Source organism: Argentina silus (assembly GCF_951799395.1).
Source record: "Argentina silus genome assembly, chromosome: 18".
NCBI lineage: Eukaryota > Metazoa > Chordata > Actinopteri > Argentiniformes > Argentinidae > Argentina > Argentina silus.
In genome coordinates this window covers 12,538,660-12,560,243 of record NC_139672.1, presented here as the reverse complement: position 1 = coordinate 12,560,243, position 21,584 = coordinate 12,538,660, and the positions used below count along the sequence as shown (strand labels likewise).

General features: G+C 44.4%; 1 protein-coding gene across 1 annotated transcript in view; it reads right to left on the bottom strand.

Moving 5' to 3' along the window:
• obscnb (obscurin, cytoskeletal calmodulin and titin-interacting RhoGEF b) overlaps positions 1-21,584 on the bottom strand; it is a 73,931-nt gene that overhangs the window by 13,120 nt on the left and 39,227 nt on the right. The window contains exons 40-60 of the mRNA XM_083690667.1: positions 18,753-19,019; positions 18,182-18,448; positions 17,694-17,960; positions 16,680-16,949; positions 15,321-15,587; positions 14,361-14,639; positions 13,546-13,803; positions 12,859-13,125; positions 11,662-11,934; positions 9,298-9,564; positions 8,480-8,755; positions 7,788-8,060; positions 7,331-7,621; positions 6,687-6,956; positions 4,909-6,339; positions 3,450-3,731; positions 2,952-3,033; positions 2,293-2,414; positions 1,262-1,459; positions 990-1,031; positions 797-895 (exon numbers count right to left, since the gene is read on the bottom strand). Coding sequence (XP_083546793.1) covers positions 797-895; positions 990-1,031; positions 1,262-1,459; positions 2,293-2,414; positions 2,952-3,033; positions 3,450-3,731; positions 4,909-6,339; positions 6,687-6,956; positions 7,331-7,621; positions 7,788-8,060; positions 8,480-8,755; positions 9,298-9,564; positions 11,662-11,934; positions 12,859-13,125; positions 13,546-13,803; positions 14,361-14,639; positions 15,321-15,587; positions 16,680-16,949; positions 17,694-17,960; positions 18,182-18,448; positions 18,753-19,019 — 6,048 coding nt within the window. The remainder of the gene's footprint in view (positions 1-796; positions 896-989; positions 1,032-1,261; positions 1,460-2,292; positions 2,415-2,951; positions 3,034-3,449; positions 3,732-4,908; positions 6,340-6,686; positions 6,957-7,330; positions 7,622-7,787; positions 8,061-8,479; positions 8,756-9,297; positions 9,565-11,661; positions 11,935-12,858; positions 13,126-13,545; positions 13,804-14,360; positions 14,640-15,320; positions 15,588-16,679; positions 16,950-17,693; positions 17,961-18,181; positions 18,449-18,752; positions 19,020-21,584) is intronic.

Sequence of the window (21,584 nt, the reverse complement as noted above, 5' to 3'; positions counted from 1 at the left end):
TGTGTTTCTTTGGATTTACTACAAAACATTAAGTTTAGTGCAAATCCAGCACATGCATCTTCATTTTCACACCATGTCCCATGTGAAGAATAGTGGAAGCTGCATCATGTTATGGGTATGCTTGTCACTGGCAGGGACTGGGGAGTTTGTCAGGATCAAGAGAACATTTAGAAATTTGCTGAGTTAGTAGTGACAGGCTAATCAGCACAGTGTGTAATTGATTCATATTCAAATCAGGGACCCTACAAAGATATTCTTTCCAAAATCACACAAAATATTATCCTTGCATTCAGATGGATTTATCTTCACTTATTGAGTAACTTGGTGAAGACATTTTTGCATTTGAGCTAATGTTTGGAGAGCCACAGCATTTTATTTTATTTATTTGTATTTCACTTTGAAAGTGTCCAGTAGCCTGTGTAGATCACTGGGAAACATTCCCAATTAATGTATTTAAATTTCAGACTCTGAGGTAACAAAATGTGAACATTTAGCAGGGGGGGCCAAATACTTTTTCACGGCACTGTGAACCAGACCTGGGTCAAATTCATATGCAGCAGTGTCAAATGCTTGAAAGTACTTGATGTGTGTGAGGAATTTGGGACTATTCCATAGTTCCACTATTGTCCCCTGTGAACTAAATATGTCAGTAAGTATCTATCTATCTTATATTTGACATGTTTTTCACAGAGATTTGGTCTTAACATATGCTATTCAAGTGAAAGGAAAGAGAGCATAGTAATGAATGTTTGTATACTTTATCATATACATTACAGTATATTGAGTTTTTATATACCTTCCACTTTGACGGACATGGTGATGCTGGCTCCCTGCTTCACCTTCCTGTTGCTGAACCTCTCCAGGAAGCGTGGAGGCACCAGCGGCTCCTTGGAGTCTGTCAAACAAACAAGCACTGATGTATCATAGCAACACAGCTAATTATACAGAAGTGTGACATTCCATAGGTTACAGAGTAAGCCGTAAAGAACCTTTGATCTTTCCAGTATCTTCAGGCATTATCTCTCCTGGACCTATTAAAAGAGAGAACCAATGAACCATTAATTAGAAACATCCATGTTATTTTGTGTCCACCACCACACATAAAATCGACTCAAAATCAAAGACGCTTGGTAGCATGAAACAGTCTGAACAGACCTACCATGAACCAATCTGGCAGACCTACCATGGACCAGCAGTCTGACAGACCTACCATGAACCAGTCTAGCAGACCTACGATGAACCAGCAGTCTGACAGACCTACCATGAACCAGCAGTCTGGCAGAAGAATATGCCGAGCCGGCAGCGTTGCTGATGTAGGCAGAGTACTCTCCGGTGTCCTCCCTCTTCACCTCCAGTATCTCCAGGCTGTGGATGTCTCTCTTGTCCAACACCAGGATCCTGTCAGAGGGACGCAGCGGGTGGCCATCCTTGAACCAGTATACCCTGGGCTTGGGGAATCCTGGGGGGCAGGGGGTTGGGATTGTGTTAATAATAATCATTGTAGATAGATAATAGATAATGTAATAGAGCTTTTACAGTTGCTCGAACCAGTGTTGTGGCATTTGTGTTGGGGTGGCTACTCCGAAAATGTATTAAACTAAATGACCAATTACTTTAAAAGGGAAGAAGTTGAACTACACTAAAGCTACCCCTGAGAGAAATATAGTTAGTCAAACTAAAGCTCCATTGAAAAAGTAGTACTACATCTATCTACATTTGTCAAACACAGGAGAGTCAGTTACTGACAGATTACCAGTCTGTATAATAGAAAGTGCACAACTGAAATTCTCTGAGAGAGAAAACATTTTTATTTTCCTATTTCTATTCCTATTTAATTTTTTTTTGTTTTGGGGAAAAACTCACTGACAGTCTAACTGACTACACCGCTACATGGCAAAAAAACTACTGGAACGAACTACAAGGATTTGAATGTAGTTAACTACCACCAAGCCACTGCAAAGTGTAGTTAAACTAATAGATGAGCTACATGTGGTGAAACTATTTCCCAACACTGTTTACATTCTATAGGGGGATTTTCCCCAGCCAAAATCACCAATGGGGCACTTATTACTACATGGGTCACTTTTCTCTCTCTCTCTCTCTCTCTCTCTCTCTCTCACTATTTATTTAACCTTTATTTAGTTAGGTAAATCTTTCACAATAAATTAATAAAAACATAAATCTTTTACAATAACAAACTGTTATAGTCCGCTGAAGTTCCTACACAGAGAATCTAGGGTTTGGGGTATTGGTGTCTTAATAGTAAAGAGTAAAAGTTACAAACTGACAAACCTTTGATTCTCAGCTGCATTTTAGCAATGGGTGAGCCTGGGCTGATGTGAATGTCATGAAGCTCATCCACCACTTGAGGAAGCTGCTCATCCTCAGCCACAGACTCAAAGGCTTCCGTTTCCCTGGTTGGATAGAAGTCATTAAGTACATCGAGTACAGTCAGAAAATGAATACTATCAAAGTTCAAATTGTATAAAAAAAGAATGCAAGCAAGTATTTGAAATATGTGATATTCACACTCACAACAAAACCCGTAAACTCTGATCTGCTATAACAAAAAAGAATAAAAAAATGTGTTGTTCCTCTGTTCAAAAGCATAATCTGGAGAGTAACAGGCTCTGTTCCAAATCTACACGAGCATACAGTACTACAAAGAATGAAGCATTGTATTGGCTGAGTATTCTCAGTGATATGCTAGTGTGGACATTGGAATATATTAATTTAAGAAACAATTTGCTCACTGTGAGTGATGAATCCTCATGAAAAACCCATAGAAAATGAAAAATGGACAGCACTCCATGTGTCAATCTCATATCAATACTGTATATTCAGTGCAATGATTATGATTTAATATTGATACATTGGAGTGCTGTCCATTCTTCATTTTCTATGGACCTTGGAACATAGCCACAATCCTAGACAGAAGTGTAGCAGCTCACCTGGACAGGTAGCCCTTGGCACTGATATAGGAGGAGGTCTCAGTGGCGTCAGCCGCTGTGTCATAGTCAGAGCTGCAGGACACTACGCAAAGAGAGGGAGGATTACACACTCCACAACAATGACTCTTTGAAATTAAATATCTGTCATTCTTTGACAAGACAAACAGTTAGGCAAAATACCAGTATTGAGTGACAAATGACATGTGACAAAAAAGATATACCATATTAATTACACATTAATAACCTATGCATTCCTTGTTTTTATTTCATTTATTTAAAATGTTTTCCTTGTTTGTTTCTCCAGAATTTGTTCCGTAGCCGACAAGAAAGTAGGCTAGTAGGCCACCCATTGTTACCACAAAATTAGCCTACCTTGTAAATGCCTCAAACAAATAACAACAAACTACAAATGTATAATAAATGGAAATAAATTGTACAGTACAATAAAGTGCAACTCAGAAATGAGACTCCATAGACAGTAGACGCTACTGTACTCACTGTCCACCCGCAGCTCGGCTTTGGTGGAGGCGATGCCACTGCTGTTTTCAGCCATGCAGCGGTAGACGCCCATGTCAGTGGGCAGAACAGTGGTGATGATGAGCTGGTGGCAACCCTCCTGGTCCTCGTTGATCATATAGTGGTCGTTTTCCTCTAGCAACTTGCCGTCCTTGAACCAGCGCACGCTGGGCGGGGGCTTGCCGATCACCACGCAGTCAAAGCTGACCGGGTAGCCGTCGGGCACGTCCTGGCTTTGGAGCTCCGTCAGGAACACCGGGGCCGCTGGGTAACAGAGAGGGGGACATCAAGTTAGGGCCACCATCACAAGGCCCCAATTAGGTCAATTGTAGATAGTGGGTTTGCAAAAACGTGATTATTCCTGTGTGGCTATAATGAATGTGTGGATTAATAAAGACAATACCGTCTGGTATGTAACTGAAAGTGTATTGAACATACTTTCTGGCTGCTCAAGAAGATGAGTGTTTTTGCGTTATGCTGGAAACCCACTATCTGCAATTGATTGATTTGGAATATGTTAATGTGAGATATTCTGCCATTGGTACTCTCTGTTTATTTCTTATTGATCAGGGTATGGTATCTAGAGCTTTCCAAAGATGACAAGCACACATAATGAAAGGTTGTGAAGGCGGATGATAGTATGACATGGGGAGCAATGGATAGGAATGAATGTGTCAGTATTGGAAACAAGTTGGTAAAACACATCCATGAGTAAAGAGGGGAGAAATTAACAACAGAATCACAGCAAAAACATACAACCAAAAAGATTTGGAAAACATTGAGCACTGAAAACACCACACCAACATCAAAGGTGAGTAAAAACCACAAAATAAAAGACAGACAGAAACACAAACGTTTAGACAAAATCACTCCACACACAATGGTAGACAAGATAATAACAGAAAATACGCAGACTAGACTCACTAGACACACAAAACAAAACAACACAAGACAACACACCATGAAATGCAGGATAAAAATGGATGGATGAGGACAATGTGGACATCACACATTTATTAAACATATACAGACTTACGTTTTAGCTAACAAGCAAATGCTCCAGTTAATGTGTAAAGAGGTGGGGAATTAAATTAAAACAATGAAAAACAAATTACACTTAAGCCAACTTCTAATTCAACATCATAGACTATCTTAAAATCAATGTGACTTCCCTTGTATTAAAACAAGCATTAGTATATTTGCATTCTTCTTTGTTAATGTTAAGTACTGAATGGGGGACAAATTACCGACAGTACATACAGTATAAGCACTTTGTGACCTTGTTAGCACTTTGTAACCTTGTTTAGCACTTAATAATAAATACAAGTTTTAGTATTATTATTATTATTATTATTATTATTATTATTATTATTATTATTATATAATGTCAACATGCAAATACAGTTTACAATAATGAGAGACAGAGCTTGCGTTGTCCTACCGGGGGCTCCAGTCATGAATGCGGGTAGCTGTCTTTCCTGTGTCGGGGTCTGGGAGCCATCTTGTGTGTAGCCCATCTTCATGATGCGCAGCTCCACTTTGAGAGGCCCCGCCTGCAGGATGGTGGTCTCCACCGGAACGCCCTGGGCGGTGAACATCTCCTGGAAGCGCTGTGAGGCCACCTGTGCCTCTGCCTCTGTGTCAAAGCGGATGTAGATGTAGCGATCGTCCTCACGGTACGACTGGGGGTCGGGCGGGTTCAGTTCGGCACCCTCGTCGGCGCTGATGAAGGGCTCCTCCTCCACATCGGGTGGCAGGCGCGTGCGGAGGAGGCGGCGGAGGCGCTTGCTGGCCTGCCTCAGCGACTCGTCCATCTCACTGCCTGAAGAGCTCTCTGGCTCACTGTCGGCACTGTAGCCCAGTGTCAGGGGCCGTCGGCCGGACGACTCCCTCAAGGAGCCCACTGTCACCTTCCCGCTGTGGCTGGCGACCCCAAACTTGTTGGTGACCTCGCAGGTGTACACTCCAGTGTCTTTGGTGGTGACGGCAGTGATGACCAGAGAGCAGGTGCCGTCATTGTAGATGTCGATATGGTGGTGTTTGCCGTCCGCCAGTGGCTCCCCGTCCTTCAACCAGCGAACCTTTTCGGGCTTGCCCTCGGCCAAACACTCCAGGTGGATAGTACCGTTGGGCTCCTTGGTCTGGTCCTTGAAGACGTCCTTGAAGACGGGCCGCATGTCCTTCCGGGCCTTGTAGCCCTTGAAGGCTGCCTGGATCTTGATGGCGGCGTCCAGAAGCTCAGGTTCGTCCTCAACGCCGACCTCCACGATCTCTGCCTCCTGCAAGACTGCCGTGGACTGTTTTACTTCTGTCTGCTGCACCGTGGTCTGCTGGTCAATCATCTGGAACTGTGCGTAAAACTTCTCTGTGGAGATGGACTGAGCCTGGCCGCTCACAGAGAGACTGGACTTGCTGCTCTTCTTGAGGTACGAGACCAGTGTCGGGGTCCCTGAGACAGATTCATCTTCAGAGCTGGTGTACAGGTTGAGATCTACCTGCTTCTTAAGCTCCACAGCCTTCTCCTTCACCTTATCCGCCTCTTTCACCTCCACTTTCTCTGCCACTTTTACCTCCACTTTCTCTGCCACTTTTACCTCCACTTTCTCTGGCTCTTTTACCTGTACTTTCTCTGGTGCCTTCACCTCCTCCTTATTCTCTGCTGGTTTCTCCTCCTTACCAGGCTGCTTGGGCTCCTTCTCTTTGCCGTCCTCCTCAGGCAGCTCGGAAATGGAATCCAGGGTGGGCTCTCTGCTCATACGGCGTTTCTTGGCCAGGTCCTCCCACAGGGCATGGACGTCGCCTTCCGAGGCAGCTTCGGGGGGCAGGCTGGGCTGGGCCCCCTCGTCTGACTCTGCCTGCTTAACCTCGCTGTCTCCACCTACAACCAGGCCACAATGCCATGTCACATGGAGCAAAATTACATTTTCTATCATCTACACTAGCACCCCAAGGGATCCCATTGACGAAAGCCCCAAAAACAACGGTGGAGCTCGAATATTCCATAGGTAATTGGGGCAGAGCTCACCACACTCGAGATCTGCTAGAGGAACTATGACCATGAACCACTTACCTCAACTTACCCAGAATGAACATTCCTCCACCAAGCCAGTTCCATTTGAGGAGGATAGCTCACAAGGGGGTTGTAACAAATCAGTGTTGGCTAATTACATAATAAAATCAAGTCACTAAGTAAATGCTCTGGCTTGTTTGAGAGTATACCTTTGATATTGAGGTTAATGGAGCTCTCCGCCTCCTCTGAGGCCAGGCAGGTGTAAACACCCTGGTCGGCAGCTGCAAAGTCCTTGATCAGCAGTACTTGTTTCTTCCCTTCAATCGTAACCTGGTATTTGGCCCCAAACTCCAGCTCCCTGTTGTCTTTAAGCCAGGTGACAGTGCTGCCCTCTGCGGAGAGTTGGCACTCCATGCGTGCCATCCCGCCCTCCTTCAGGTCTGAGCAGGTCAGCTGCTCGGTCACTGTCACTGGAGCCTCTGTTGAAGAAGGATAGACAAAGTCGATACTAGCACACACACCGTCACGGTATCTCTTGTCTCTGTGGTGCTGTGTTACCTCTACATGTCTCGGTCCAAACTGAGATATACAAACATCTGAACAAAAGATATACATACATAACATGTGGCCCTCATATATCATAACTAACAAGGTGTAAACTATGATAGTCCATAATGGTTGTATTCCAGATGTTATTGTTAATCAGGCCGTCACTGTTAATAAGAATTTGTTCTTAATGGACCTGCCTGGTTAAATAAAAGTTAAATAAGTATTCAAATAGTGTACCAAACAAATAGAGTGTCAAAAGCTAATCAAGCATGCTGGGTTCATAGGCATCACACAGACCACTTACCAAGCTGTACAGTCTGAGGCAGCTGAACGGGCTCCCCAATGCCGGCTTGGTTGATGGCTGCCACTCGGAACCTGTACCCGCTCCCAGGGATGAGGTTGTCCACCACAAACTCAGTGTTGCACACAGGCTCTGCATGGCAGGGCAGCCACAGGGCGCTGTCAGCCAGCCTCATCTCCACCTTGTAGCCCAGTATGGGACTTCCCCCGTTGCTGAGGGGAGTGAACCAGGACAGGGTCACCGACAGCTTGCTCTTGCTCACGAGCTCCGGGTCCTCTGGAGGGTCAGGCACAGCTGGGGAGGGGGGAGCAAGGGGGAGTTATTTGTTCAACAGTGTGTAGAAGAGGAGATGGATCACAAGGAGAAGCAGGCAACTTGGGTTTAGGTGACTGAACCAGGAATTATAAGAGATTCTCCGGTTCATACACACAAACACGCACACACGCACACACATGCTTACTGATGATAGTGAGCTTGGCCATGGAGATGGCATCCCTGGCAGCGAAGGTGATCTCCTGCGGGGGAAGGGCTGGGGCCTGTCTCAGGACCAGGCGGTAGGAGCGTCCGTCGGCCCGCATCGCCCAGGTGTCATCAGCTTTTAGCTCAGCTCCGTTTGCGTACCATGCCACCTCCGCCGAAGGCACCGGCTCCGTCAGTTCACAGCAGAACTCCACCTTCTCACCCACCACGGCGACCTTATCTTCCAGGCCTTTCACTACATCCAGCTGCCAGCCTATACACACACACACACACACACACACACACACACACACACACACACACACACACACACACGCGTCACACACCATGTCACACACTTTAACAGGGCACTCAAAACTTGAAGGCATCAGAGACCAATACTTGGCTCCCCCCAATCTGAATGTTATGTTTCTGTTATGTTATGTGGTATCATTGTGGGCTATGTTGGTCTAACATTGTGTCTTTATTACTTCAACTTTAAAAGATCACTTGTAGGAGCAGCAAAGAGATTACTTCTTCCTACTACAGATGTCACCTTTCTCTTATCCAATAAGAGAACTGCCAAAAACCGACATTAACTGAAAATCAATATAATATCAGAAAAAAAAGAAAAATACAAGTAAAGACCCATATCTATATTGGTATAGACATGCATTCACTGTCTTGACCCACCTTTGACGTTGAGCAGGGCAGACGTAGTGGCTGATCCCGCCTGGAAGGTCACTTTACAGCTGTCCACGACATGGAGCTCCTTGAGCAACAGCAGGTGACGGCGCCCGCTCTCGAATGACACAATCTCCGCATTGGGAGACTCCTTTACTGGTTTACCGTCAAGAAGCCAGTGGCAATCTTTGGTTTCTGGACGAGAGAGGGCGCACTCGAACAACGCCTCACCACCGTCAATGGTGTCCATGTTCTCCAGCCCCTGGACAATATCGATGGGTTTGGCTGTAAGGAGAGAAGAGCGGTGAAAAAAAGAGAGATTCACTGTAGGAGAATAGCTTTGACCAGCCCAGGACAACGAATCCTCACACGCAAAGTCATGATAGGCTTTCTCTCGCTGTCATGATGATTTAGGGCACAGCGATCTGCAATGAGTGCAGATGCAGAGTGTCCAGGACTTTGGTCCAGCTTTATTTGTTTATTTAACATTTATGTATCCAGGCAGGTCAGTTAAGTTAATTTAACAAATTCTTATTTACAATTTATAAATGTTAGCGTTGTCACTCCTGATTCAACCTCAAAACCTTGATTAGCTGAATCAGGTGTGTCAATGCTGAGCTGGGACAAAAGCCTACAGTGCTACAGCTCTCCAGGACGATTGTGGATCACTGGTTTAGGGTATTTCATGTTCATGGTGGTCTTGGATTTGTTGTAACCCAAACCTTGTATAGAATAGGCTACTATTTGATTTGCAAGTGAGTTGCTGTTTGAGGTATCTGTTTGAGGCCACTTCACCCCAGAGCCTTTCCAAATGGAGCGGAGCTCACCTTCCACCTCCAGTGAGGCGACCACACAGGTCCCATCTGCCTCACAGGAGTAGGTGCCCCTGTCCTCGGCCGACACGCGGCTAATGTACAAGCGAGCCACGTTCCAGTCCTGCTCCACTACCACCCTGCGGCCGTCTGGCTGCAACGGCCGCCCGTCCCTCTTCCACTGGGCCTTGACCGGCCGCGAGTACTGGCAGATGAACTCAGCCGGCTGGTCCTCCACCACCCGCTGGTCTTCCATCTCGCTTACCACCTCTATTGTGGGGTCTGAGAGTGGGGTTTATGGTGAGGTCATCAGGTTGTGCACTTTGACATGCTGAATGACACTCATGCTTCATAAACCCCAGTACACCTTGGAGTAGTTGTTTTACTTTGGAGTTTTAATGGTGATATTAAAAGGGGAGGTTATTCCAAAGTACAGCTTATGAACGTGGCAGTCTTGTGCCAGTTCTTTCTTATTACTCCAAACTGAAGAGGGGGAGTCAAAAAGACCAACGTCTCAAGACACAGGGACTTGGTCACAACAGCCAATGAGAAAGGAGGACTGGGTGGAGAGAGAGAGAGAGAGATGCCAGACTGACAGGGAAGGATGTGGAGGGTGTTAGAGAGCTTTAGTGCTTGCACGCCAGGGGCAGGGGTGGAGCGGCTGGGTGGAGGTGAGAGTGAGGGTCAGTATGGAGGAGCAGCAGGCCTGGGTGGATGGATGGGTGGGTGGAGCAGCACTGCCCTACCTACACTAGATTTGACACTTTTCTTCTCTTGGCTCATGTACAACCACAGCATGGTTGTTTACGGCTAGAATCCAGGGTAACTAATAAGAGACCATTTGGTAACTACGTTGTAACAAGGGGTGCTTTTTACTTCATAAGTTCAGCACCATGTTTACTATCTGGTACTAAATGCCACAAAATGGTGCTTGAATCAGTGAATCTCAAAGAAACAGCAAGCGTAATTAATATGCATATATATATATATTATTTACTTTCTACAGTAATTCAATAACTACTACCGTGCTATAAAATAATGTGTTACCGAATCTAGTCCCACGGTAACCACCAAACACAATTAATACCAGCACCAAGTCCAGTTTCCATCAGAATGAACACAAAAATGACAAAATCCACTAAGTACATGTTGTCTCTTGAATTACTGTGCACACGTCATGTCTCCAGATATACTGTACTGCCACAGAATAAATATCACTACTCACTATACATATCAGTCTATATGTAATCCTATGTCAAATTTACATAATCTTCTTCGGTATATTTTACTAGGTTTCTATTCAGACAGATACATAGGTGTTTATCAGGACTGTATGTTATGATCAAATTTTTTTACAAATGTCTATTCTACTCTAGTCAAATAAGCGTCACTTATTTGTTGTAGATTTTGTGGATAGTTGTGGATTTTCAGGCTGTCAGCTATAGTATATGTGATTTTATGTAAATATCCTCTCTTTTGATGTCAACATAAATACAATTTACTAGAAAGGTCTATTGCTACATACTGTCATTACATTAAGGGCTTCTTTTGGATACGGATTAAGCTTAGTTCTGGACTAAAAGATCACTTTCAATGGAATTCCTCCATTGACATTTATTTTCCAGGGGTACGCTTAACTTGTGTCACACAGATTACACAGCCACTATTACAGTACATGTACTGTGATTGGATGAACTTCTTCTAGTGCTGCACCCACGTGTATGGTTTGGTCTTATCAAAGCATACAGCATGACAAATCTCTGTCTAACTAGATCTATTAGTAAAATAACCAACATGTATGCTCATGCATGGATGAGACACAAAATGTCATGATCTCTTCAACAACCGCTACTCATTCTCACTTTTAAGTGGGGTAGCGCTGAACTCTTTTGAGGAAAGCTGCAGCATACAGTACAGTCAACATAACAGTTAGCCTTGTAAACAAAGTGCAGATGCAACTATTTATCTGGCCATTAAAGTCACTTAATGATTTTTTAGTGCTTTCAGGAGTGCATTTGATTTGCACAGCAGAGGTGGGTTGATACTTAATTTTGACTCTGGCAGTGCTGAGGCGAGACCTATTCAGTAATGATAGCGAATTTGGCAGGGAAGTTGTTTGGTACATGTGACCGGACTAACAATTTCTAAATCAAGTATCAACAACACCCTCCATGCAGAAAACTGCAATCTGTCATTGATCAAATCCTGGCCTTAATTTTGATTGTTTCACAAGGTTCTTCCGCAGTGATTAATTTGTGTAACTGAAGCCTATTTGCTATTGACTAACCCCCCCTGTGAGGGCACTGATGCTGCAGGGTCTCAAGAAAAGAGTGGATGTATGAGGTAGGTAGCTCTCCTCCTCCTCCTTCTCCCTGATACCTTTGACTAAGAGCTTGGCGGAGGACAACAGGCTACCGGCCTTGAACGTGACCGTGCCCGAGTCGTCCTGGGCCAGGTTCTTTAGGGTGAGTGTGTGGATGTTGCCCTGGCTCAGCCCTATTTCGCTGAAGGGGCTGTGTTCCAGAAGGGTGCCGTCCAGCCACCACTGGACCTCCCCAGCCACCCTACGGGAGAGCTGGCAGGAGAAGGTGGCCCACTCGCCCACAAAGACGTCAGTGGTCTTTAGACCACACACTATGAGGACTTCTTTCTCTGTAGAGCGAGACACACACACACAGACACACACACACACACTCTCAGCTATGGGGTGCTTCCGGAACTGAGTCACACTTTTTCACATTTCAAAAGTTGTGCATCTGTTAAATTCCTCCCACTGACCTTTTAGAAACCAATCAGATGTGTCTGCCTAAACCAAGCTGATTCTTCCTGCCCTTTGAACACAGTTGACTACAGTTTATGTCAACCTAGATATTGCAAACTCTGTAATTACTTTCGTGACAAAACTGTATTAACATCACTGACATGTTGTTACTATAGTTTTATATTAGTTTTAATGTAAATAGCAGCATTTTAATTCATGTTAGGTGTTACTCACAACTCATACTGGCTCTCCCAATTCCTGGAGTGTCACACTCTTCATTTAATCTTTAATCTGCTTTGTTGTACTTTATCGATTTAAGCCACTGGCTCACAATAATTTACACAGAATTTGCCAAACACTGTTGGTGATCCACTCCTAAAAGCCGTTGTAGGTCAATGATTAATGATTCATATTATATATCAGCCCCATAGGAGCTACAGTAAAGAAGCTTATTATGTGATACACGTATCGCTGCCCCAATGATCGCTGCATGCTGTACTGTATAAATAAAAAGTTTGACTACTTTAGCATCCATTGTGAGATTTGACAAAAATGCTAGCTTCCAAAAAATGTTTCGAAACTATACATTTGCAACATAATATAGTATGAATCGCTCAAACCTTTTAAACTGACTATCGTAATCTTCATACTGAAAACTGTTGAAACCACAAAGGTGCTCTTTCTAAAATTGGTCAGAAATTCACTGATAATCTTCGGTCCTCCATCATCGCCCAAAGAGCAGACAGAACTCTCAAGGCTTCAACTTTTAACCGAGTTGTAAAAACCAGACAGATGCTACGTTGAAGACGTGATACCTTGCACTGCCACAGAGGCTGTGGTAAGTTGATCTCCCCCATCACAGGTGTAGAAGCCGTTGTCCTCGGGATGCAGGTTGCGGATGCGGAGCTCCTGGACACACCCCTCCTGCCTCATCTCGTACTTCTTACCCGCCTGGAGGACCATGCCTCCCTTTCTCCACTCCACATGGACGCCCACCTTGGAGACCTCACAGTGCAGGATCACATCATCCCCCTCGAGGGCTTCCTGGTTGTTCAGCTCCTTCTGAAAGAACACTGGGGCACCTGGCGAACGTAGAAGACAGGGAAAATATGACATCAGTGTGTAAATCTGAAGGGACTGTGTAGGTATAAGCAAGATGGCAATTGCTCTCTGACAGGCTAAGAGGGATTTTTTCACCATCTTGTCTATACCTATCCAATTATTTCAGATTTACACAAGTGTCTAGGGCGCAGGTGATAGGAGTTGTTTCCGGACAGGGCCAATGTCTGAGAAGAGAAGCTGAAACCAGAGGCTATTTTGGACAGCGGGTAACATGGGTCTGTTGGTGTGTGTTGATGGAAGACTGGGTGCGTGGTAGAGGGCAAGAGAGGGGCAAGAATGTTGTGGGGGAGGGTTGTCATATCCTGACTTTATCTTGATCCACAGTCTTCAATGTGAGGGAGAGGGACGGACTGTTTTCTAGCGCCTGCGTCATTCTTTACCTTCCACAATCAAGTTGACGGTGCATTGTGCGTCCCCTGTATCGCAGGAGTAGGTCCCAGAGTCCTCCACGTCCAGGTTGTGGATACGAAGCTGGTTGAGATGACCGTTCTTGCGCAGGTCATACTTGGGTCCTGCTTTGATGGCAACGTTGTTCCTGATCCAGGTCAGAGTTGCCATGGGGTCGGAGACGGTGCAGGACAGGGTGACTGTCTCTCCCTCTAGGGCCACCGTGTTATGGGGCTTCTCAAGGATTAGGGCTGCGGATATGGGAAACCCGAAACGAAGGACATACTGTAGTCTACTGCTATCATCCAGGTATCATCATCTCGCTGGTCTTGTATGGTCATTATTGTATGACTACTGTTGCTATCTGGATGACAAAATAATTTGTATCATATCTCTCTCATCTCTCTCATCTCATATACAGTGTGGTATTTCTATTGTACACCTTTTCTATTGGCTCTACTTTCACTGCGCTAATGCTTTATCAGCTGACAGTGGCATGCAAGTCATTGAAATTGGTCTTATAATATGTCCATTAGTTCTGCACTGGAATTAGCAATGTGATTTGTGTGTGTCAGTGACAAGCACCTTGTCACCATCATTTAATAGCATCTTTAAAACTAAAGATGCTATGAAAGGAAAAGCAGATTGAGAAAAGCCAACACATGTCTAAGAGAGGTTAGGATGGGATGAATGATGGCGTACAGCAGATTGGTATTTCCACTGGCCAAGGCAAAAGCATTTTGATGGAAGAGATGGAGAGGTGAGGAGGACTAAGCGGTTTCTTTAGTGGCTGCATCATCACTGTTACCTTTGGGCTTCTGCTCTACCAGCAGGCAGGCCACGGTCTTCTCCTCTCCCACCACGAACGCCACGTCCCCTGACTCATCGGTGGTGACCATCTTCAGTACCAGGCGGTGCACTCGGCCATTACAGCTCATCTCGTTCAGGTCGTTATTTTGGAGGAGGTTGTCCCCCAACCACCAGTCTCCGTTGGTCACCCCCGGCCGGGACAACTCACACTCAAAGACGGCGTCCTGGCCGGTGGTGACGGTGATGTCGTGCAGCTCTCGAGTGATCCGCACACTCTCTGGAGGTGAATGGAATTGTGGGAGGTGAGAGGTCTGAAGGTTACCGAGACCGGGACTTTGAAAGGAGGGGACCAGTAAGGTGATTCCCCAGCAAAAGAGTGTCATCATTGATACCCTGTGTCAAAGTGAGATCTAAAGAGAATGGGTACTTGTATTACAGATGTCACCAGTCCAGTAACTGGTATGGCTATTTTTAAGGGTGTAAGGTTTAGTATATACTTTTAATCCCTCACTTAAATAGTAATCTGACACAAGTAGAATAGTACCAAAAAAACATACTTGCACTTCCTACATACAGTATAATGGCTCAAATGTAGGAGGAACAATTTGCTAGTAAACAATTTGCGGTGACACAATGAAACAATAATGTTCTCAACACAACAACAAAAAACACACATTGTTATTGCAGCTCCCAACATCAGGCACAGATTATTGTTCTCGAGAAACACTGGTTCTCGGACCAAATACTTAACAATCAACTTCAGGTCTACAAAAAGGTTATTACTACCCCTAACACTATACAACTTATGAGTAAAAGACCCACAAAAGAAGTGCTTAGTCGTTGACAGACAGAATGAAGTTCTTAGCCTTTGATAGATAGGATGAAGGTTGAAGACAACACGGACAGACAATGGATAAAAAACCCTCAGGGGGACAGATGGAAAGATGAACTCCATTACCTTTGACAGTCAGGGCGGCGGTGCTTTGCTTGTCCCCGGTATCGCAGGTATACTCCCCAGTATCCTCCACCTTCAGCTTGTGGACCACCAGGGTGTATATGGTGCCCTTGTTCTCCATGGAGTATTTCTGGCCTTGAGTGAGCAGCACGGAGCCCCTCCTCCAGGTCACACGGCCGTCTGAGCTGGATGTCTCACATGACAAGGTGACACTGTCCCCCTCCACCGCCTCCTGGCTCTCCAGCTCCTTCTTGAACACTACAGGTGCCGCTGCCAGGACACAGTGAGGTACAGGTCACCAAAAGTGATGATAGCTTGTTTCAGCTTGTTTTCAGAGAGGACGGAGACATCAAATCACAGAACAGCTTAAAAGGAAACACTCAATCAACCAGTCATTTCCCATTTATGTTCTCAAAATGTCAGCCGTTCCATAATAGCAGATGCTGTAGTGAAAAGGAACACTTTTAAAGTCAAGTGGATTAATTTTCTTTTCATCCTGAAAAAGAAATGACTAAACATAAAACACACATTTGCTAAACATACTGTACATTAATCCAATGTCGGTGTATGATAGCCTAAATCTAAACGACAAGGAGATTTCTTGAGGAGCAACAAAGGAGGAAGTTGAAATGCATAAGGAATGAGAACAGACAAATGTGTTCTATGGAAGACAGGAAGTACTGATTCACACATAGAAAGTTGAATGAAAACAACAACATTGTCTGTTTGACAACTTTGGCTTGACTGAATCTGACTGATGCTACAGTAAAATGGAAACTGCTAAAACAAAATGACAAGTCTGCTAAATTATACTTATGCATACTATATATTATGCATACAGTATAGATGACTGAAAATAAGAGCAGCCCTATTCAACTTTTATAATAGCCAAACATGTTTAACTCCATTACTTTGCAATTACAAAGCAATGTAAAAACATGTTGATGCAATGTTATTTCCACAGAAATAACATAGTTGTAAGACAGGTATAAGGGCAATCTAATGTAAGGTGTGACTTTGTCAACAACATAAATGGCAGATGAGTATGAATGCTGTGATCTCAACTCAATGCAATCATCTCTATAACAAGATGAACACGAATTGAGAGACATGTTATTGATGTGACGGTATCAGAGTCAGAGAGGAGCTAGAAGTGGAGGCTGCCTGCCTGAAACATGAACAGGTAGCAGCTGTGATCGCCATATGCCAACAAACCTGACCGAGGATTATTGACCGACAATCAGAGGCCATGGAAACTGCTTTTGAACGGAAATAAATGGTAGAAACACTCCAAGTATTGGTTAGAATGGGATGAGTGACGGATTATCATTGTATTCATAAATATATGTATACACCGCTTACCTCGAACTGTTAGGTAGGCGGTGGAAGTGTGGGTACCCACTGTGAAGGTGACTGTGCCTGAGTCAGCCTGGGTGACCCCCCTGAGGGTCAGGCTGTGCACCCCGCCCTCGACCCGGATCAGGTTCATCTCGTTATTCTGCAGTGGGACGTCCTGGAGCTTCCACTGGGCCAGGGGAGCGTTCTCGTGGGACACCAGGCACTCAAAATGGACGTCCGCCCCCTCACGCACCACGCAGCTCTCCAAGAACTTCACTATGGTCACCTCCACTTCTGTTTTTGATGAAGTCAGTCATAGTTACTTATGAATCTCTGCCGTATTCATTCTAAAGAATGGATCAGTGTGGGCAAGTGTAGCCAAGTGTGCAAATGTGGAAACCATTTGGGATAATTCAATGGGAAAGTATGGCTTAGGGAACACACTAACAACAAGTCAACTCAATTTCTCTCATGTCACAGGATGACAGTTCTGTCACGGTGCAAAACCTTTGATTAAAAACTAGTGACTGTTAGTCAAACAGACTAAAAACAGTTAACCATACACACCCACTGTATATAATATAAGCACAGGGACCACTGTCAAGAAAGACAAAGAGTGAGGTTGAGTTCTGTGAAAAGACAAAAGGTTGCTCCCATGAAAACAAAGGAGTGAAAACGTGAAATGGACCACTTCACTAAAAAGCAAGGTTCTCAGGTGAAATGATTATGGATGCCTTGCAAAATGGCGGAGCTTTGAAAGCAGATAAAGATTTGTGAAGAGGACAGAGGATGAGGGAGCACATAGGAAGCATTTAATAGGTGAATGGAAAGATGAACAAGGGTCAGCAAAACACATAAAGAATCATTCCGTGCTCTTTATCGCTATAGGGTGAGGTCTTGTGTGAAATTCACTCGAGGATGGAAAGCGGAGGGGTGGGGATAGAAAGGGTTAAAACGCATTGGACAAAAACTCAAGAGGGTGAGGAGTCTGATTGAGAAAGAAGGACAAAACTGTAGAAGTCTCAACAGTATCCCTACCCTCCACAGTGAGTGTGGCTGAAGTCCTCTGGTGGCCTGTGTCACAGGAGTACTCTCCAGTGTCACTCCCTTGGAGTTTACAGATGTTTAGCTCTGCAATGGTGCCCTCTTGTTTCAGCTGATACTTGTTGCTGGACTCCAGGACCCGCTCGCCCATTCTCCAGACCACGCTGGCTCCCGGCTTGGTAAGTTCACAATGGAGAGTGGCGGTCTCCCCTGACACCCTCTCTAGATCATGTAGCCTGGTTGTGAAGAAGACAGGTAGGGCTGTGGAGGGTGAGAGGGTGGGGTGCAGTAGAGGGGGTACAGAGGTGGTGGGGAGAGGTGAGATATATACGAAAGGCTCTGATGAGGCAAAATTGTGCCCCAAATACACACTAAATGTTCATAATTCACGTGATAAGGTTTTGCTAAAGTGAGATTTTGATCATATTATTGATTTATTCAGCATATTATTACTAAGACAGAACAGGTCTCTCTCAGCCTACCCTTCACGGCTAGGTGTGCTGTGCTTTTACTGTCACCACTGTCACAGGTGTAGATCCCAGAGTCCTCTGGGTCTACATTATGGATGACTAGTCTGGCGCTGTGCCTTTCCTGGCTGATTTCATACTTCGCACAGGGACAAAGACCCACTTCACCCTTCCTCCATTCCACAGAGACCCCAGGTTTAGAGAGCTCACAGTGCAGGGTAACACTGGCCCTCTCCTCAGCCTCCTGGCTCTCCAGCTCTTGTGTGAAAATGACGGGGAGAGCTGACACATCCAAAATAACAAAACATGAATTAAGAGTCTGCACACGACAGTGGGAAAGGTTTCATAGAAGGGGGAGCATATGGCAAAAAACAAAAGATTTAGCTAGCTTTCAGCAAGCTTGAGCTGGCTTCTTAAACATAATTTCTGATTTCTAAAATGTAATTACACTGTCTTAAAGTTACTGATGTCCCAAGTCAAGCAACCAAGTGTAGTAGGAACTCTTCATTTGTTGCATGACTAAAATCCAAATCATGTCATCATCATCAAATAGCCCATTTGTCTGGTAGTGAAAAAAATATACTACCATTGACTTTAAGGCAAGCAGAGCTGTCTGTGTCTCCTGTGACACAGCAGTAGATTCCTGTGTCGCCATGCTGCAAATCACAGATTTTCAGCTCAACACTGCCTCCTGTCTGCTTCATCTGGTATTTTTCTCCAGACTTCAACGCCTGTGTTCCTTTCCTCCATTCCACAGGGACCCCAGGTTTAGAGAGCTCACAGTGCAGGGTAACACTGCCCCCTTCCTCAACCTCCTGATTCTGAAGCTCTTGTTTGAATGTGACTGGAAGAACTGAGGAAGGAAGGGATTACATGAGTATCTGCACTCACTGTGGTAATGCCTCAAAAAGCGGTGTCATAAAGCCACGGTTTTGAGCGACCCAAAATGGGTTACAGATCCAAGATTGGAACAGTTTCACAATGTAAAGAAAGATTTTTTAGAAGCATTACAGGAGCTAGGTGTATTGTCCTCTGAGTAGGTGTCCATCTGTCTTGCAGCTGTAGGAACCTTTGTGTGTGATCAGAGACCAATGAATGAATATGCAAATGAATATACCTGCATTTGGCATGATGTCAAAGAGAGATGCAAGATGAATTAAGGGTGACGCCATATTTTCACGCACACACACACACACACACACACACACACACACACACACACACACACACACACACACACACACACACACACACACACACAGATTTTGTACTGCAAAAAAATTCTAAATGGTGGCAAAAAAGGAACAAGCAGTAAAGACCTACAGTAGCTTGTCATTCAGGAGTGAGAAGACAGAAAAAAGAGAATGAATATTTATGTGACAAAATAAGTTTCAACAGACAGCTCAGCCTTTCCTACCATGGGCCTCTATGACTGTTTTCTCCTCCTCCTTTTGAGTCTCTGGTTTGGGGACGGCAGGAGCAACGGGTGGCTCTACAACTATAAGCATGAGCACAACAATCAACTGAAAGTCTCATGGTTACGTTCGATAAAGTAGCACCAAATTATCCGCATGGGCAAACCAGAAGGGAGCAAATACAAGACTGACACAGAATACAACATATCATCCATTTACACCAACAATTAGCCTATCAATGTGCATTTTGAAAAATACCATGAGCCAAACTGTTCCTCTTTACATCAATACTTCAAGTAAAGCCTGCATTGCCATTTAAACAAGGTATTGTCAGGGTACCAAACAAGGTAAAGTACCACAGAACTGTGCTATAGCTAACAACATATAAACAAAAGACCTGCAGCCAAAGGTTTGAACACAGTTGAATTCGCTCACGTAAACAGAAGGCCAGTGTGCTGCAGCTTAGTGACAAACTACACCGACTGTACATATGTAGATAAGCAGACACTCAGCAGATCATCTCCACGTACCCCTACCTTCTCCTCCCAGTTTGGCCTCCTGCTTTGTGGGCTCTTGTTTGGAGGTGACTGGGGAAACTGGGGACTCCTCGGCTGTGGTAATACATGTCACAAGACACTTCCAACACCTCTTACTTTAAATGCACAGCAGTCTGACATACAGCACGTACACGACGCCAGCCAGAAACCACTCAGGGACCCAAAGTGGGAATGTGCAGTGGGATATGAAATAAAGGAATCACTTAAAATCAACACTCAACAAGGCACATATAGTCAAGAGACGAGACATCCACCTCCATATCATAAAGCATCTGTGTCCCACATGCCGCACCCTTTATTAAAACAAAACTCTCACAAATAGAACTCATTGCCAAGAGATGCGAGACCACTCTTTTCCACAAACAACTCAAAGCAAGGACACAGAGCCAGCTTTCCAAGACTACAAGTACAGCCAACAATGACAAAATCAATTTATTGACAAAGACAGCATATTTTCTTCAAATAGAAGGCTTAAGCACAGTTTGCTGTGGTTGAATCACAAATTAAGCAGACTGAACATTTACAAACTGTTATTGGGCTCTTCCATCCCTACCTTCTCCCTGCTTGGTCTCCTGCTTCTGGGTCTGCTCTTTGGATTTGACTACAGCAGCTGGGGGGGGGTTAAGATAATGGAGCTGCCTTGAGAAATTGACACATTTTTCTCTAAACAAAGTATGTTACCTGACACAGACTAACAAGAACATACAGTCAAATGAAGCAGACACCTCAGAAATCTGTAACACAAGCCTAAAGTCAAGATAAAGACGATGCAAACAGAAAGGACAAAGTGAAAAGACAAAATGACATTTGCTTCAGTAGATCTGAGCGTCAGTTCCTGTGAAGTCTATCCACCAGTGAAAATATAGTCATATTGACTACAATCAGTATGTCACAGTCAAGCTTTTACATTTTAGGACAAACAATGCATAGGTACAGCATCGGCCCAGCAGACAACAAATAGCTCTCATCTTTTCATACCCTGGGTCTCTACTACTATCTTCTTTTCTACAGTCTCCTTCTGTGGTTCTGGTTTGGGGACGGCAGGAGCAGGAGGCTTCAAAACTATGACAATAAACAAAATACCTGTCACACACCTGTCTAGTAAGCAGAAACACAATCAAAAGAACTAAGAATTGCACTTTTCAAAATTGCCTTTAACAAGGCTTGTTTCTTTTGAAGAGACCAGTGACACAGACGCAGGGACAAATACTTTTTTACCCCAGCAAAACACACTGACAGTAATTACACTTCAAATTAGGGAAACAAAACCTACTGTTACCAACAATGATCTTATGACAAATCTTTAACTTCTGAGCAAAATGTTCTCCACAAAAGTGCCTTTAAAATGTCAGAATGACACAGAATGTCACAATGAGACAGAATAAATCAGCGTAATCCAGCAGCTTCTGTACCTTCATCTATGGTCGTTTTCTGAGGCTCTTGTTT